The sequence below is a fragment of the Pleurodeles waltl genome, chromosome 2_1, assembly GCF_031143425.1.
Source record: "Pleurodeles waltl isolate 20211129_DDA chromosome 2_1, aPleWal1.hap1.20221129, whole genome shotgun sequence".
NCBI lineage: Eukaryota > Metazoa > Chordata > Amphibia > Caudata > Salamandridae > Pleurodeles > Pleurodeles waltl.
In genome coordinates, this window is record NC_090438.1 from 641,746,898 (window position 1) to 641,767,059 (window position 20,162).

General features: G+C 38.9%; 1 protein-coding gene across 4 annotated transcripts in view; it reads left to right on the forward strand.

Annotated features, from left to right (window-relative positions):
- Nucleotides 1-18,188, forward strand: part of TNS3 (tensin 3) — a 752,439-nt gene extending 734,251 nt beyond the window's left edge. For all 4 annotated transcript variants that reach the window (XM_069216157.1, XM_069216170.1, XM_069216149.1 and 1 more), the window contains 6 exons: nt 1,732-1,809; nt 3,279-3,356; nt 8,154-8,322; nt 9,993-10,061; nt 14,685-14,711; nt 15,241-18,188. In XM_069216157.1, coding sequence (XP_069072258.1) covers nt 1,732-1,809; nt 3,279-3,356; nt 8,154-8,322; nt 9,993-10,061; nt 14,685-14,711; nt 15,241-15,385 — 566 coding nt within the window. In that variant the 3' untranslated portion in view covers nt 15,386-18,188. The remainder of the gene's footprint in view (nt 1-1,731; nt 1,810-3,278; nt 3,357-8,153; nt 8,323-9,992; nt 10,062-14,684; nt 14,712-15,240) is intronic.
- Nucleotides 18,189-20,162: the final 1,974 nt, after the last annotated feature.

Consider the following 20,162-nt stretch of genomic DNA (forward strand, 5'->3'; position numbering starts at 1 on the left):
CTTTGATTAAGCTTTTTAAATTTCTCGCACAGGATCAAATAAATTGGCAAAGTATTAAGGGCCTGATTTAGAGTTTGGCGGCCGGGTTACCCTGTCTCAAACATGAAGGCTATCCCGTCCGCCGTATTACGCTCTTCATAACTATTATGGGATCGTAATATGGCAGATGGGATAACTTTCACGTTTGTGACAAAGTAACCAAACTCTGAATCACTCTATTTACTGTGCTTTGTAGTTTCACTCCTGAGTCATTCGATTGTCTGCAAGGTTTGGCTCCCATTAATGTCTTGAAATATAAATATTTCAGCTGTGCCCTCAAGACTCAAGAAATGTATTCCAAAACTGTTCACGCCTCTGTTTCTAAGAATCTACCCGGTGTTGTCTTTAGAACATCTTTTTGCATGCATTGTTTGATTCTGCCGAGCTGAGATGGTCTTGAAAAACCGTTTTTTAACGTTTTCTGGGGTCTTGTTTGGTCATTCGTTTGTGCATGATCCTTGCTGCCACACGATGCTCGCGCAGTTCTTATAAGGCAGTTATGATCTAGTCACGTTTCTCGTAGTTTAGAAATTTTGTTAGTTCATTTTGAATTCTCTGCATCCTATGCATGAATACCTTGTATAGGCCTGGTATATCTCGTATTGCAATAGTACAGTTAGTCCACAAATAGTGATCTTGTTAAGGAAACAGAATGGTTTGATTGAAGGATTGGTATGAAATGTAGTTGCATTGTCTGGTGTCAATTGGTAGCATTTGACAAACCCATTTATATGGAGGGACACATTTACTCATGCCTACTGCACAGTATATGTAAATATTGAAAGAGGGTTTTTAAAGGTTTTGAAATGCATGAGCATTGAGAACAAAGACATTAAAAAAATATATACTGATGCAGCTGACAACTAGCTTTATCCAAGTGGCCGTTTCCGTGGCTTCAGCGGCGTTAAAGGGGAATTGTCATGGAAACTTTGTGTGAATGCTCTGAACGCCTACAGAATCAAAACGTTCCCAAAATTTTTTAACATGTACAGCCCTGACTGATCCAGTTGCAGGTGCTGTAGGAAGGAATGTTGCAAATGCGCCCAACTCTGCAACTCATGTGGTGGTTCTAGGAAGACGTGTTATTCAAGGGGAAAATTGTGTATGTGGAAAAATAAGTCAATTTAAGTCAGAAACCCCCTACCATGCTCACGCACACTGTATCCAATGTGTAGAATATACACATCAGGTTAGAGAAGCAATTGTGCATCAACTTTATTTTAGAACTGTGTGCACTTACATAGAGAAGTTTCAAAATACGTAAGTTAGATGTGTGACTGAGCCAGAAAAAATATGAATTAGCTATAGCTTTGTAATTTACACCCACACCTAACCTTACATTGCATGTTTTAATATATGCTTGTTTTTCTGATTTAGACCTTTTGTGTTTTAGAAGACAATCTTTGTGTAATAGTGCGAATTGGGCATGCCATCATCAGTTTAAGAGTCATGCGCACACGTGATCTCTGCAGTGCATTCTGTTTGCAGGTGTAATATACATTTGGAAAACCTGCGACTTTATTTATTCGGGCCGTCTTTGCTGGACATACCCTACAAACTGAAATAATAAATGAATTCCCATCAGCAAATTTCTCTGTTTTTGTCGTGTGTTACTTGATGATAAAGGCAAGTTAAACTTTTGCGGGCACAAGGCATGCTTCTTCATAATTCATTTTGCTTTTCTAACCACAGGAAGTTTGACAGCTTTGGTCTATCAACATTCCATCACTCCACTAGCACTGCCCTGCAAACTACTCATCCCTGACAGAGGTATGCTTGGTTAACCACAAATGAAGGAAATTAAGTAAAGTGATGCTTGACTCGAGGGCTCCAATTGATAAAAAAAAATGATAACTATTTATTTAAATACCCAAGTAAATTTGCAGAGAAAGATCATTAAATGCAAGTTATTTATTGTGAAGCAACATCTCTGTGCATCATTGTTTATATCCGTTGGAGATTTGCCCCAAAAAAGTAAATGTATAGAGCGGTATAGTGTGCATTCTAGTCAGATTGCTGATTGTGTTGTGTGCCTGCTGCAAGACTGTGAATCTTTGTGTTTAACCAGAATGTTCCCACAGTCTTGGTACGCTTTGGGCCAATCTCCCCCCCGCCCCCTCAGTCAAGTACAATATGAATTACTCTGCAAAGTAGAAATAACATTTGTTAGTGCACTTTGTGATGGTCAGAATATAATTGATGAACTCCAATATGTATTATAGTTTTACATGAAGACAGGCCATATCTCTGCAACAGAGTTATCGAAAGGCAGTTCTGCTGACGAATGATTCATAGCATGTGCGTAGACCTCTTAGTTGCACCTGTTGTTATGAAGTACTTGGCTCTGAAAGATGGCTTTCTCACCGGCCTTCTCTACTCATGCATGGGATCCATTTTGTCTGACTGCAGCACAAGAAGGTGGTTTCATCAAGTACAGAATGGAAGGGTGTAATCATGATGTCAAGATGTGTTGTCCAGAATTAATTGTGATCTCACCACTGCACCATGGTTCTTGACATTTTGTTCACCCACACACCCTGTGAGACCATAGCGCTCAGTTTGCAAGAGATGTGGAGCCATTGTTGTTTTTGTTTGTGTATGTGTGTATTTGAAGTATGATGCTCTGCTTACAGCATAGGAATTCAGAAAGGATTTCTAAAAGACTTGTATTTACTGGAGTGTTTCTTTTATTTAGCCCTGATTTCTTTCCTGTTGCTTCTTTTCTTAACTGCTTTGTTTGATCCTCTGCATGCTCCACCACTTTGCTGTGTTGGGAAAGCAAAAGAAAATCTAGACTTCTTCTGCAGGCTGGGATTGGAAGTAGAATGAAGAATTCCCTGAACGTATATTCCCTTAGATTACTGTTTCTAAGTGTCTCACCTTAAGTAGGCAAAACAATGATTATATACTTACTCACGTATTTTGAGGCATTGCTGTGTTTTGTAATGAGCCCCAGTGGCAAACAACTTAGTTTAGCTAAGCGCTATGTAACAATTAAAATCAGTAATGAATTAGCTGAGAGGAATTTTCGATTTAGCCACTCAAGTTTCTCTTTGGAACTAGCATGCACACAATCTGTCGTTTTTTTTAAATGACCCTAGCACACTGAAGCAGATGTTAAGCCCTAAATACATTATTTTGTGCATAATTTATTTACTGGAAGGCATGCCAGCAGTGTCTTTGTGTGTCAGTTTGGTATGTCCTCATATATCATTTTTCTTTTTAATATTTTATGGTAGATCCATTGGAGGAGATGACAGAGTCATCCATGCAGAATGCTGCAAACTCAGCTGCTGAACTACTGAAACAAGGGGCAGGTTAGTGCATCTCTCTCTCCCTCCCTTTCTCTCTCTTTCTTTCTCCCTCTCTCCCCCCACCCTCTCTCTCTCTCTGTAACATACACATCTCATAGTCGTGCTCTCTTTCTCTGTTTTGGTAATATACACATCTGATAGTCATGGCAATGTATTGCATCCTGTATGTTCTAATTCAGTACACAGGCTAAAAGAGGAAAGGCTTTAATATGGCATCAGAAGCATGCACTGTTTGTCTACTACACCAAGCGTGCACACTGGCCTTATTGAAAAGAGAAACACTGAAAGACTTTGCACTTGCATCAAGTCTCTAAAGTGGAGGAAATAGGCAGTATTGGATTCACATGGTCAGTAGTCTTGTTTTTTAGTATTACATGTAAATTATCAAACCTCAAATATTTTAGGATTTTTTTCCCCACTTTTTGCGGTTATTACGATTAGCGTTGAGTTAGGTAACACAGCGCCTGTTAATACAATTCTCTTCAATGATAAGATATTTGTAAAAATATATTTTGTAATTATTGGTACAATGGATAGTTGCACTGTTACCTCTATTTCATCCATTATACCTTGTGAGAGTACAAGTGTGTAAATGGAAAGAGAATGTACATTATTTATGTGTATTGTGTCCAAAGATGCAGAAGGCTCCTGCTTACTTTAGTCCACCTACTATGGTGTTCCATTCAAATCTCACCATTAAGGACCATTTTTCGCTCTAATTGAATGAAGGACTGGTGTTAAAGATTTCATGTACTGCCGTTTTCACATCAACATGTTTGACCTCCTCAGGCTCTTCATTATATGCATGACACTTGCACCTGCCTTTAAAACAGGATAGTTTAGAAGAGGGATATCTAAGGTGGCACACTTCCACATAAATATGCTGAATTTAATTCTTTTCACAAAAGTAGCAAGGCTTGAATACTTCGAACATCCCAGCATTTACTAGCATTAAGTATATAGAGAAATATATTAATTGCCTTCAAGTTGCTCTTCTTACTGTGAAAATGGCTTACTGCTCTGGCTGATTCACACAAATGCCCTTTAGGAAGCAGAAACTGTATACTTTACTACAGTTTCTACATTTTTAATGTTGATGAATAGCTACACTACTGTAGGTCCAAAGCGCGCACAAAACCCGGTTCTTGCTAGTCCCATTTTGACTCCAAATGCAGGGTAACTTGCAAAGTGGTATTGTGAAGAATTTGCAATAAACTTATTGAAGCAACTGGGCTCCTAAATGGTTTGGTGCAAAGAGGAACAGGAATTACAATTATTTTTTCATACAGAATACAGAACTTCTAGACTCTAAAGATGTGCTCATATTTCGAAGTAGTCCAGAGGGCTGGGTACTCGTGATCATGTAACAGCTTTGAGAATACTAAGATCAGATCCCAGTCCACTCATTGCTATTGCAGTTCCTACGTTCTTTAGGGGTATTTAGTCTATTAAGAGGAAGCTTTTGAAGTCTATGCCACATTAAACATTTCTATCACTGTTTTAATCACTATATTTGTACATTCCCTACAAACAAAGTGTTACTCCCAAGGCGGTTGTACGTACACTGTATATACAAATATATATATTTTTTATTTCTTTTTTGTTGTCTAATAAATGGGGGTTCAAGGGTTGGGTGTTGGCATTTGAGAGATATTTTTAATCTTTTCCATGATGTGGTTTTATAATGTATGTTTTTAAATATTTATTTTCTGTTGTGTGGAAAACGTTTATGATATTTGATGCCAAAATAAAGTTATTTGCTTGCTTGCTCAGTAGTTAAAGCTGTCAGATGAATTTGTCAGATCTCCCTGCTACCGTTCAGCTATCCAGGAATCTGCCAAAAAGTGTATACAAGCCTTCTGTTCTCAATATCTCACTTTGTGGGGAAAGAGAGATTCATACCCAGTTTTTCCTATCCATATTTTCCTGCACCTTCCAAAGTTCAAATAAGCGATCCACACGATGAACTAAAATGGGCCTTGCTTGCTTTGTAGAAGGTATCTACAGAGTGAACCATCACCATATGGAATTTCACACTCAAATTTTAGAAAACTGCTGACATTCTTATGTTACGCAATAGGAGGAAAGCATTATTAGACCAAAGCTTTGCTGTTAGCATAATCAGCGGTCTCTTTAAACTCCATTTATGCGTCAAAACTCCCCACTCTTTGAGTCGTCATTGTACCAGCCACTGTGAAACTACAGATGATCAGGGCCTTCTCAGAAGCATACAGCCCCTTCCTAGGCTAGGTATTTCCCTTAGCTCCACTTCTTGAAATGTTATGGTTGTCATTAGGGGAAGCACATGGTACCCCCGGTGCAGTATCCTTCCATATTTAGTATTTTCACAAGCAAGACTTACTGCTTTAGCTCACACTACAGCAGATCTAAGAGTGAGAATTTAATTTTAGGGTGATATGGTTTTGCTTATCTACTAAAGAGCTAGTTTTATGAAGGGCCGCCAGACCTCAATCTTTAATCATCAGTAACTGTGTGTCTGTGGTAAGGGGGCTGAAGAAGACACATCTTTAACTTGGGACATCATTAGTGAACAGAGTGTCTGTCAGGAACATTTGCTTCATATCAACATTGTTGTTGTTCTTATCTCCTTTCCCTGTGTTATTGCAGATAGAATTTTGTAACATTGCTCAGAATTTTGTAACATACCTCCATTTGTAACCAGCCCCTTTTGATCTGGCCTGTTTACAAAATAATTGACAAAACAATTGACACATTGTGGGTGCCAAATTAATATATTTACATTCAGCTATGCTACCTACTGTTGAGTGTCTGAGCCCTCTATTATTTAATTGGATCCTCTGAGGGTTTTGTTTTTGACTTACCTCCTGTTCTCTGTTGTCAATCTGCTATGAACCTACAGTGGAAATTGCCAATAACTGCCTTATTTATGTCCAAGTGACTGATTAGCCTTGGATTTCTTTTATCACATATAGCCCCTTCATTTATCTACAGGTCATTCCCCCCTTTTGCTAATACATGCATTTCAAAGGAATTTCTCAGTTAAAACATGAATCTGTGATTATGAAAGACAGTGTAGTGAGTCATTGTATGTCTGTATTCCAGTCGGCATTGTGGCAAGGACAAGTAGGGGCTGGCAAGGCTGTTCTGAGAAAATGTTGGGACTCATGCCAGATACTGCTAGCTGTATATGTTGTATTATCTTCAGGTGCACCCACAAAAACAATTATGGGTAGGAGGCATTTTATTCTGGTGGATGTGTTGTCTTTTGAGGTTTTACCCTTTCATTCTGATGGTAATCAGAGTCCAAACCTCTTTTGAATGAGTATATCCTTGTCCTTCATGGTAGATGGTGAGAAATTGTTTTTATTAGTTTCTCACAGTGGAATTGAACAATCACTGGAAGAGGTGAGGATTTTTTCTCATCTAAATTATAATACATTATTAGCTTTAAAGAAGTAATTAAACCCATTAAAGGGCTGTTAACTAAAAATCACATTCATTGTGAAGTTTGCCACAACATGCAAAGAACAAGACATACCGCTCTCAGGCTAATCACAAACCAACACATTACCAACCATGAGTAAGAAACTAAGTATTTACTTACTCAGCCACCAAGGAGGCCCTGGGTCCTGGAGTAAGGATAGGAAGGCGCAATACAAAAGCTATAATACAGTTCAACAAAATCAAGAGGACTAAATGAGCACTTGTCCTTACTGAAAAATTAAAAACAATTCTTACTTCTAATAGAGGGATTATTTTGTATGTGGTCCCTCGCCCTCCAAAAAAAAGCAGGCTCTACAGCCATCAAAGTGACATAAACAAAGTGGGTTGTAAAATTCCTACCATAGTAAGACCTTATGCGATCAGATGCCCTGGTGTGTGTAGTGACTTAGAATATGGATATATGTGTTTGAGACAAGTACAACAGTTTGAAGTGAAAAGGTGTTTTAGTATGGCCTCTGCTCAAATCTATGTGTCCTAGAAATCTTTGCATATACTCTTCAGCACATTGTCTATTTGATTTCAGTATTTCAGTACTAAATGTCAGATGACCATAGATGGAGAACCACCCTCTAAGAGAGTGTTTTTATCTCAGACGAATTAAGGCACATAAAGTTGTCATATGCTGTCTGATTGAATTTTTTTAAGGCATCTTTTCATAGCAGTGTGAACTAGACACTAGAATATATTTTAGTTCGAATGCCTTCAAACCCAAATCCTGGCAGTAGTACAGCAGCTATGTCAACTCTTTCTGTTCAGGGGTGCTGTGACGCAAATTAGAGGATTCACTGTGAAGCGTAATGATTAAAAATTGAAAGCCTTATTACCACTGGTCTTCTTGTAAGCTGGAAGCTCCATTCATAGGACTGTACCTTTGAATGCAGCACTGTGCAATGACGACAGCTGGCACGATAGTTCCAAATCCTACAGTGAACTGCTGGTGTTGAAGAGAACATTATGTTTTGCTCTTTTTTACCTGAAGTCTTACAACAGTGCTTCTTTTGGTTTTTATATATTGAAAAAGGAATTTAAGGCCAAGTAGGCGCGTCATACAAATAATACTACTTGAAAGCTTCAGTTTAGTATCATGAATATTGTAGCACACATATCTAATTGGCTACGATTTGTAAAAAGGATATTGGGCACATTTTCTAACTAATTGATGTTTTTGTTTTTCTTGTTCGTTTATACACACTAACATCAACCCAGTATTGAACATGAAATATATGCTGTACATTTTCCAAAATCTCAGACGCTTTTTTCTACACCTCATTTGACAACGTCGTTGAACTAACCTTCCCTGTTTTTTCCCCACAGCATGCAATGTCTGGTATTTGAATTCGGTAGAAATGGAGTCCCTCACTGGCTATCAAGCTGTGCAGAAAGCACTGAGCATCACACAGATACAGGAGCCACCACCCATCTCTACTGTGGTCCACTTCAAGGTGTCTGGCCAGGGGATCACGCTGACTGACAATCAGAGGAAGTAGGTCAACCACATGCTACTGAATGGACAGATGTGCTGAAGCTTCTGATTTGTTTCTTTATATCTGTGTGCAGATACATCCATGGCCTAGCATCATCTTTTAGCTTTTGCATGTGTTTTGCTGACCCTTAATCCTTTTTTTAATCATTTGCCAATAAAGGCCTTTCTCATCAATCTCCCCAGACCTTCTGCTTTCCCACCCAAAATGGACCGTGATTGGTAAGAATATAGGGCCAGATGCATGAACATTTTTTGCACTCGCAAACGGTGCGAATAGCAAAATTCGGCCGTTTGCGAGTGCAAAAAAGTGGTGCATGAAAGGCATTCGCAGACCACAAATAAGAAATTGCTAAAATTGCGATTTCTTGCGATGCGACCTGGTTTTGCGAGTCGCAATTTGCAATTCGCAAAATCCACATCGCAAGGCGATGCTGCAAAAAATCGCAAATTGCGATTTTTCGCAGAATGTCATTTTGCACATGCAAAATACCATGAAATCGAACCAGGTGGTAACCTGGTGCAAAATAAAAAAATGCATTTAAAATGCATTTTTAAATTGAACATGTAAAGCACACATGCCCTTTTGGCATGTGTGCACCTTACATGTCCCCCAAAACATTTTTGGGGTGCAGCAGAGGGGGCCTTAGTCCCCCAGAACCCTGGCCATTTGCATTTCCAAAATTGCGATTTCTGGTTCAGAAATCCCAATTTTGGAAATGCAAAAAATTTGCAGCTATGGGCCAGCAGGCCCATAGCTGCGAAAGGGTACGGTATCGCAATTTGTGTTTCGGTACTAGCATTTGCGATTTTTCAGAAATCGCTATTACCGAATCGCAAATGTGATACATGGCACTTTGCGAGTCGGAAATAGCGATTTCTTAAAAAACGCTATTTCCGACTCGCAAAGGACCGTGATGATACATCTGGCCCATAGTTTTGGTGTATGCATAGTCACATAATTCATTACTGGTGCTGAAATATCGTATTTTAAGATATTTGCCCTCGAAGTCTATGGTTTTCATTAAAAAAGGGAGTGTGGTAGTAGGTGAGGATAAATGAGCCACCAACCCAGTTTGCAAAGGTCTGAGAGTGATGGGTCCAGGCTTTTGATAGTTGAATTGTGCCGCTAGCAGGAACCTTAGTCTGTGACTGTCAGTGAACGGGCGAAACAATGTGTGTACTCCAGTTGACATTGTATATTTGACCCAACATCCGTCCAGTGTCCAAAAGAAACCAGGAGGAAGGGTCATCTGTGTATCCCTTAGAAATTCATGACTGCATAAATTGATTTTTAGTCACTCCATCTCCAACTGGGGTTAGGTCTGTAAAAATACACCCCGTGGGAAAGCTATCCCAAGGGAACCTTTGTTCACCAGATAAATATCTTCTAAGAGGTTCTTTTATCCTTTATTTCTGCATGCCCAGGCATTACTGTTTGTTGGAAAGAAATGTCCACTGGAATGCATTTTCTTATGTAAAGAGCTATTTGTCTTATTTAAGTAGACACCCTTTAAGCCTGAGGATGCCCCACAATGTTTTAGGACGCATAATATACCTCTTTTGCATATTAGCTACTTTCTTTTTTTTTTTTGTTTTTTTTTTTTACTGTTTTGACTATGCCACAATCATGAATGCATTGTTATACAATAGTTTTGATCTTTTGTTCCCAGGCTCTTTTTCCGAAGGCATTATCCTGTCAACACCGTCATTTTTTGCGCCCTTGATCCACATGAGAGAAAGTAAGCATGTTTCAATTAACATGATTTGTCTTTTCCTTTCTGTCTACATATTTGAAATGTCATAATTACTTTAATGTGGCATGGTGAAGACCCTGAATTTCAAAAATAGCCAAGGCTTTAGCAACAGAATGTCTTTAGTGATGACCTTCAACCAGTTAAGGATTCTCATCAAAATGAAGTCCAATAAAAGTATTAATACACAAGGGTTTATTTTGGGGGTGAGTTTGATGTGTCTGAGGTTCATGTCGTTTGTCTATGAAGCAGAAATTATAATTTGGCACTTAAAAGTGATCTGTCCCAAAATGAAATACAGTGCAAAGTCACACTCAATGTTTTCCTTTTACAAAATACAAAGAACCCCACCTGCTTAGCCATTTATTTGTATGTCAGATGTATCCCTGGAAATAGTCTTTTTTACATAAGGAAAATCACTTTTCAACTTTGAATAAGTTAGGTTTGTAGTTGCCAGTGAATTTATCCACACAAAGCTTTTTACGGGTAAACCTACAGCCAGGAGTGGGTGTGACAAGGTGTGAATGGTTATGATTTTGTGAGCACCCACAAAAGAGTACACGATAGGGTATCAAAAAACTTTTTCCAACCTCTTTCCACCCTGATAGTAGTCGAAAATGTACCGTTGTTAAGGGGCAGGGTTAATCCCTTTTCACTGTACAAAGGGGAAGGAAACCCCACCAAAATTAGTGGCACGTTAGAGGAAGGGAGTTTCCTACAAATATGTTTTCCCAATGTAGAAAATTTAAATGGGAAAGTTAGCAACTGCATTACACTGGTGCTGTTGATTTCTCATGTGTATTTTTCATAAGTGAATAGTATTCACCAGAATTAGTCACAAGTGTGCTTGGAAACCTACGACTGTCACAAGATTCCAGTCGTATTTGGATCCGTTGATAAATTGCAAAATGTTGAGCTCTGCACCAATGCAGAATTTGAAACCTACTGGTGCAGTCTTGTGACTTATTTTCCGATGTGGGTTCTAATTGTCACTTTTTAGAAAGGCTTCTTAATTGAGGCCAAAGGTAATCTCTATTACCGATTCATGAACATCTCTTTAAAGTATTTCTTTGCCTCAAAATAAGCACAAGCAAAGGAACTGGACATTTTTTCAATGGATCAGGAGTTGGCTGTACGCTAACAACAAAATAAATCATTTTATTATGCTTTAATTGTTACATAGTTATAATATTTCTCTCCCATCTTAATCAGTCAACAGCAGCATTTTAGGTCGAGCGTAAGCATACAACCTCTTGTATACTTTTAAGTTTCTTCTGTGGGATTCCAGCTATTTCATTTGTTAGTTTCAGTGTCATTTAAAAATCCTTGCTTGCTAGTGGTCAGTCATGCCTCTTTGTCCCTGCTTCTGTGTGGAAGCAGGGTCCAACTACTGTATAATTTGTTTTGACCTGTTTATTTGGTCTGTAGGGGACTTTTTTATGTTGTTTCCTGCTCCTGTCCAGGGAAGCTTCCCTTTTCATTAACTGAACATTCTTCTTCCGAGCTTAGCTGTAAACAAGGCTATAAATCAGACTGTTTTCTTGGTCACCTTTGGTCCTTGTGGGCTCTCTGCACCCACTCTCAGCTGCCTGGCTCCCGCCCTTCCTTGGAATTTCTTTACCAAGGGTGCTTGCCTGTGTGCTGAGAGCAAGGGCGGAGGATCGCTTGTAGCTGCTTATAGCCTAGACACCCAGTTCTACCAGGGCTCCGCAATCCTTGGAGACAGTGCTCACTTCTGCTCCATACTGAAATCCCACTCGCAGCTCCATCAGTGCCCCTCAGTTCACACACTCCAAGCACTCAGCCATGTCAGTGGCAGGGACCCCACATACACTGTCTGCCAGAGCACCTCAGATCTTCCAGTCAGTACACTCTGCTGCTCCAGTACCAGGACCTCGGGCGCAGGAGCATCACTGCAGCGCAGTTCACACACTCCAAGTCCTCAGCCGTGCCAGTGCTAAGAACCCCACACACGCTGTCTGCCAGAGCCACCCCAGTTCTTCCAGTCACTACACATGGCTGCTCCAATACTGGGACCTCTGGCACAGCGCCATCAGTGCACCACTGTTTACACACTCCAAGCTCTCAGCTGTGCCCGTGCCAGAACCCCACACATGCTGTCTGGCATAGCACCCCAGTTCTTACATTCAGTACACACTGCTGTTGCAGTACTGGGACCTCAGACGCAGCTCCATCAGTGCACCTCTGTTCACACGCTCCAAGCCCCTCAGCCATGCCAGAACCCCACACACACCATCTGACAGAGCACCTCAGTTCTTGCAGCCAGAACATTATGCTGTAGCAGTGCTGGGACCTCTAGCGCAGCTCCATCAGTGCACCTCAGTTCTACCCAGGCGAGGTCACTTCCTTTCCTATACTGGGACCCGCTCACATACAGTTCCATTATAGCAGCTCAGTTCTAATATTCAGTCCCACTGCCAAGTCAATACTGGACCCAAAAAGGGCAAAATACAGCTCAGCCAGTGAACCTCAAGTCTAACATCCAACACCACTGTTAATGGGAACCACCACAGCTCCACCAGAATCCATCAGTTCTTACATTCAGTGCAGATTTCTTCTCAGTACTAAGGCTCACACACACGCCCTTCAGGACTTCTTGCTTCTGTGGTTCAGAGGCAATGCCACTCCAATACTGAGCCCCTCTCGCAGCTTTACCAGGACACCTTCAGGCTAACACTCAGCAACACTGCCATGACAATACCAGGTTCCACACACAGCTCCATTACCATACCTCACGTCTGACCTTGTTTGCCCATTACTATTCCAGTACTGCAGCCCACATCAAACACTTGTCAGTGCACCTCAACCCCAACCCGCAGCGCACTATTATTCCAATACCAGGAATTACATGGAAGTCCGTTTCTCATTTCTCACCCGCTACCTTTCTGTTATTCCATCACTGGGCCGGGACACAACTTCGTCTATACCCCCTTTCCTGATCTGAAGTACCCCAATATTGCTTTATTGGGCTTCATATCCAACTCTACTAATACACATCCTACTGTTCTGATGTGCCGCCGGCTGTTCCACACTCTGACTTCTGTTTGAGGACGTGGGGGAGCCAATTAAATATATTCGTAGCTGCCATCTTCTTTTAAAGGGTCTATTTCTCCTGTCTCACTCCGATCTTTCCTTTACTTTGCTTACTCTCAATGTTTTCTTTCTCCACTTTTCTCTTTTCAGCTCTTGAAAACCACACATTAACAGTTTTGCTCGTTCTTTCAACGGTTTATTTCTACCCCTCTCCCTTTTTTTATTTCCCTCTTCCTCTTGCTACCTCCTCTTTCAAATTTGCAAAAACTTGGTTATTTCTTTCCTTGTTTTGTTTCTCTCTTTTATCTTCATCAGGTGTTCATTCTCTAAATAATTTTTCTCTACCCTTCATTCTTTGTCTTTGTTTTTTATCTTTATTCTTTTCTCTGGTGTTTTTCTTATATTGGTCTGTTAATTCAAGTTTTACTGTAAATCCCTCTTTTTCCTATCTGTATGTGAAAGCCAAAAGTTTATTGTTGTGACATGAAGTGTCAAAGTGGTTTTCCCATTCTGTGTCTGTGGGAAATGTGCCAGTACATACATACCCTGGTTCTTTCGCTGCTTGTTTCTCTCACCATCTCTTTTTTTTATCCAATGTTTATTTTTTTCTTTCTTTTCACACTTCTTTCATTATTTTTTCCTCTTTAACATCCGTTTTCTAGCTTTGTTCCCTTTTTCTTTTGCCTCACACATTTGTTTTATTTCGTCTTAGTTGTGTTTTCATTTTCTTGTTCTTTCTTTCCCTTCTTTCTTTTATTTCTTTGCAACCCCTTCTCTTTATACCTTTTGTCTGTTGTATTCCTTTAACTTCTCTTTTTCTGCCCCATCCGCTTTATCTCCTTCGGCCTAGTTATCAATGGAGCAACAGGTGAGGTGACTTTGGGCCCAAAGCCCTCTGGACCTCACTAAATTCTAATTACTGCTGTTTTTTCCTACTTATATTGCAGTCAACCATTTTCCTTTCTTACTCAAGGGCCCATGACACCTTTGCTATGCCAGTTGCCCTCTCCATCTTTACTCCGAACTCCCTCGTTCCTCTCGCTCTCCAAACCATCCCAAATTATATTTTTGTTATGTTGTTTATATGATAATTGTATGTGTTTTAAGATAGAGGAAGAAGGTAAATGAAAATGTTTTAGTAAAATGCTGAGCCACTAGAATTATGTGGCAGGAAAAGACGAAATTATGAGGCAGGGTTGACCAATATATGTAGCAAGAAAAGGTCACTTATGAATTTACAATGCCAATAGCTCTAACTCAAGAAAATGCGAGACCCATTGCATTGCAAATGCTTGTTTTAGTATGCTACTGATTTCATGTGTACATAGTTAAAAGTAATACTGACTTAACTACCTTGTGAAGACTATTAGTCCTCAGCACAATGGGATTCTGTAGAGGATAAGCTTTCACAAATGTTACCTTAATTAGTGTAGTGAACTTTGCCATTGCTATCCTCAGTCTGCAGATAAAACTGAAGACCATTTCGAGATGCAAATTTAGAAATGACACGCCTAACATCCTCTATCTCTTTCTATTCTCTTTTTTCTGTTAAATCAGATGGACAAAAGACGGACTGTCCGCAAAGTAAGTAGCTCCAATGTGTCACATTTTAAGTGTGTGTATGTGTGTGACCTAGTTTTTTTCCTCTGGTAAAAGAAAAAGACTAGCTGAAATAGCTCAAAAATGGGAGAAGAGGTGCATTCAGCTTAATAAATCAGTCATTGTCTATCCATACGATGCCCAATGACCTATTTTCTGACTTATTTGGTCTGGGAGAGCTGAATATTTGCTTTTAAGACTATCCACCCTCTTGCATTTCAGAGAATGCAGTTAAGGCTGGTGATTGGCCAGTAGAGAACAAGATGACATGCTTTTTCCTTATGTTTTTGTCATATGGGTGGAGGGGCGACCATACATAGAGGTGCCACAAATGTCCTTTTACATCCTTCAAGATGACAGCCATAGGAGAGACTAATAAAGTCTCCGGCCACAATATCTCTACACCTTTTCTTCTTTTCAAGAGCTCAGTGAGTGTAAAAGTATGTTCATTATACTAGTCATATTGAAACTTGCCTTAAACTGATGAGTAATATGTCTTCATTTTCTTCTGTAGAGTGTTTGGCTTTGTGGCAAGGAAGCAAGGCAGTGCCAACGACAACATATGCCACCTTTTTGCAGAACATGATCCAGAGCAACCTGCTAGTGCCATTGTGAACTTTGTATCAAAGGTCATGATTGGGTCCCAGAAGAAAAACTAAAGTTGCCTCACAATACATGTGCAGACTCCATACCAAGCACTTCATTGCCTTTCTCACCTGGAGCGCTGTGTGCCAGACACTCGACCACTGGTCTCAAGATGGCAGTTTTCTATAATGTACAAAGTAAAAGAGGAAGAGCGTGGGAAGGCAAACTAAATCCAAGGCCATATAAACTTTATATAACATTTCCAAATGGCTTGTCCTAATGTTGCAGGACATTTTGGATGACACAGGACAGATTGAATTACACCTCAGCTAGTTCAGTTGAGGGCAGTCCTCAAATTGATTTGTTCCTTTTGAGCTGTGGTGCAGTTTTGCATATTGTATGAAGACAGCAAAAAGAAGAGACAAAGTATGGAGAACTGGACCAAATATGGGCATACCTATGGCTTACTACGGCCAGTGTCCCTTAAAGACATTCTGATAATGAAATGAGTCTCATCATGTCTACACTTTCCAACTGTTAAGCATACCTTATGGCAGTAGGCACCTTGTCCGCCAAAGGGTTACTTTAAGAATGTAACAAGGATAATCGTCATAGAGTAAAGGCTATGCTTCTGGGATTGCATGGTTATTCCAATCCACCCAAAACCGATATCACCACATTGGATGTTTTGAGGATCACAATTTAATTTATTTAGATTTTTCTGCTTTTCCTCTCACTTTTATAATTTCTGTGAAACCAAATGTATTGGAGCTTCTTAGCAAGATTCAGGTATGTACGATAATGAAGGTATGTGCAGGTTGGTCCTAATGAGGTAATTTGGAGACAGAATGTTAATCTGGACAAGCATATGCTGACCATGTTCACCGTTACTGTGGGTGGGATTCCATATTCTGTAAGTCGTGCCGATTGTGCCACAGGCAAGTAGTGATATTCTGGTCAAATATTTTAAGAATACTTTTTTGTGTGACCTAGTAATTTAATCCCAGACAGAATTTATATTGACTGCAGTCATCTCGTGGTGCGTTATATGTCTGCCTTTATTTCCATTGTGATACTACCAAAGCACTATGCTGGATATCCTTTCAGCATGAACATCTGGTGAGATCTCTCTTCTTTTGAAACATGGTTAGCTGAGCTTGTCCATGAACACTGAGATGTTTGCAATTAGGTTTATATGTGGTGGAACTTGTAGTGTGCAACTAAGGCTGCTAAAGAATGAAAAAAGGTTAACAGTATTGTGAAAGGGGAAGGTATAATGTGGGTTTGGGGGTTTCTGGTTTTAGAGAAGCTCAATTTTAAGGAAGTTAAGTGAGCGGAAATGTATATAAAATCAACTAATAAATATTAATTTCCCATTTCTGTTCCTCCCAGTGTCAGGCTATGTATTGTATTGACGAGGTAATCACTTGTGCCATATTTTCTATTCTCACCTTAAACCATGATGGCTTAAAAGTGTTCATTAGAAGTTTGAAAGAAGACCATGTTTGTGCCTTTTATATTTTACTTACAGCTGGTGGGGGTTAAGACTTGCCTCTTTATATTCTTGTAATACATTTATATAATTCCTGTTGTATTTCATTGAAGCTGTCAAAAGCAAACAGAAAAGTATATTTCCCATTCATTTGAATTACTCACTTAAACACCAAGTGTTAATATAGCTCTCATGTATTCATTGTAGTTTCTTGTAGTTTGGTATTGATGATGTGAATTTTCCAGTTTTGCATTGTACTTTCAGCAAAGACAAAATAGTCTTATTGGAGTACCCGCCCAATTTCTAACATCTTCTGGTTAGGCCTTTTTTTATTGAAAAATGCTAACACCATAATGTTTGCCAACATAAAGCATCATCAAAATATAATGTCCTTCTAATATAGTTAGTTCAAACGTTCGTACATCGGAATAAAAGCTAAATTTGTTGACTGTCATGCAATATTATCAGACAGTTCGGAGTGATCAAGTTGCCCACTATAGTGAAGATATGTAACCAGCCAAAATAACCCAGTTTTTTAAAACTCCTACTGAATGTATCAGCTGTCCGATGTTGCTGTTCTCATTTTTCCATCAGAATTTTCAGGGACCGCAGCTCATAATGACAGAAACCTTTGGTAAGTGTGTAAACTCCACCTGCATAAGTATTCCATAACAACCAATGAAAACAATGTAGACAGGATTTGGTCAGCCTATAAAGTCTTGTTTATGTTATCAATGAACTCACTTAATTGTACAATTCATAAAAATGTGTGCACGCTGATAGTGTATAGGTGTAAAATAATATTGCATTTCTAATGCTCTGTCCAGGAGCATCTGAACTTTTGAATTGAAGATTATTTTAGTACCTACAAAGTGGAACAAGTTATGTAAGAATATACACAAACATAAACTGGCAATCACCATTTTCATTTGAATATTTTTATATTTTTTGTCTCTGCACTGTTGTTGACATGCTTCTCAGGACATAGGTCCTTTTAATGCTTTTAACTAAGCACTGCTACTAAAATACTGAAGACGGGATGTTCAAAAGTTTGACTTCTGAATGTGCTTGGAACACATAATTTTAAGTACACAGAAACCCATGTTTATTTTATAATAATAACTTATGAGTGAGTGGAAAATGGGAGAATACAGAGCATTTAGATTTGTAGAATTGGCTTATTTGAGCGACCAGAAGTGTGTGTATCACATCCATACCATCGCCAAACAAACTATTGTAGAAGCAATCTCAGCAAGTGCCTCACATTTTTGCAAAACGTTACAAATAGTAATTTTCCCTTTCTTTTGTAAGTTTTATTCACCTTCACTTCCCATAATATCAAAATACACACAGCACATCCCAGAATAAATTTTTTGTCTAATTTTGTACTGTTTGTTTGATTACACTCTATGAAGTCTGTGCCCTTCAAAGAGGGAAAGTATATTGCATTTACCACTTTAAAGAAAACACATTCAAAATGAATGCTCACAGTATCTCAGTTGGTCATACGTGTAAGTATTACAAATGTGTATTTTTCTTTATGGAAGTTGCAGTCTTAAAAGAATATTGATGATTCTTGAATCTAGAATATCATGGACCAGTGTGTGGGTATTTTCTTAATGAATAATTATTCCATAGTGTATGCCTTTTTATGGTATAATATCGTGTGCTTGATTTTAAATGGAAAGGTTTTAGAACTGAAACATTTTGGTACAAGTCCACCAAGCAGACAAAATGAGCTTTCACTCTCTGTGTCGATAACTAACACTTGATGTAATCCAGCACTTTCTTATTGTTTTCCATCATTGTTATAGACACTGTTCAAATGTCTCCCACAGCAAATGTCAATAAGCACACAAAGGAGAACATCAGTGTGCCACTTCTACTTAGCCAGACAAATATACACCTACTTTTTAAATGTACTTCTATATCATACAGTGTTAATAGTTATTAAATCATGTTAAATACAGTCTTTTATTGAAATGGTGCCAGTATATGTGCCATTAACAAATGTATCATTCTAATAATCTGCTTTATCTCCTAGTGAGCTCTAAGCTTCTTTCTTTAAACTGTAAAAATGTATCCAGTATGTAAATGAATGTTCTGTAAGATTCTTGTATAGTCATTTTCTTTGCTCTTAAAATGTTACCTTGATCCAGATTATAATAAAATTATAAATTTGATAAGCTTCTTGCATTTTCAGTTAGCTAGTGGACTTGTTTTGTAGCTTCTTTGTCATGCCCTTTCTAAAGAGATCAAGTCATTGTAATTCTTAGTAGTGCATTCAGCATCATATATAGTCACATTTCCTTCAAGTACATATGCACAATGTGCTTGCCTTAGAAACTAGTCCAAAGAGCTCAACAGTAGAATAATGCATGACAAAAGACCTTTTTAGTATCCAGTGCCAGCAAATTTGGGAAATATAATTCTCAGAAAAGGAAGATACTGTTTCCATTTTCATGATGAGAGAGTGTAAATAGGAAGTTATTCTTAGGTTGTAATACCACACCTTTAGTTTAAAATTAGTTTGTTTTTGTAAGGCATCACCACCTCTACTAACTCTGATTCAGGTTGGGACATTAGAACTAGAGTTTAGGATTCTGGTCTTACATGCGTAGCTTCATGTTGTGCTACTGCACTGGAACTTTCTCGGAGGCAACCAAAACTAGGTTTTTCCTCTGTCATCAACACAGAAATCTCTCCAAAACAAATAACAGAAGTGATTGTGGGTACAGTGATGCACCTTGTAGACAGTAAAATAATTTGTTTAGCTTTTCTCCAAAGTTTAGTTCTTCATGAATGGCAGAGAAACACTCTTCTAAAGTCTACCCTTCATGATCTTGTGCCACAAGGAATTAATGAGGAAAATAGTTGCATAGGAGTGAAGCATGACAAGAGTGGTGGGGGAGGCGGGTACAGAAGGGTAGTTGCTCAGAAATTAATTGTCCCAATTTAAAGTAGTATATGGTAGATAAACCATGAATTCCTCAATCTTGATCTTGAGAACCCTAAGAAAAGTAATAACAATGAAAACATAGCAAAGCAAATTAATAGTTTCAGGAAACACAGATCTGTACACACATATCATGGGTATGTTAAAACTGAGACTCCAATCTGTCAGTTTGTACTGCCTAGTCAGCTATGTAGAAATGTTTCCCCAGGTAATGAAACAACATACACTCTTTACTGAAACCAATATTAATGGCATGCACTTTTGAATTCATGTGGGCTTCAGCCATGTTGCTATAGACCTAATCATATCTAGGTATTCATATGCTATTTCCTTTATTTAAAGAAAGCCTTGGAATTTACACTGTCACTTTTTACTTTGTTGAACTATACGTTCCCTGTCTGCT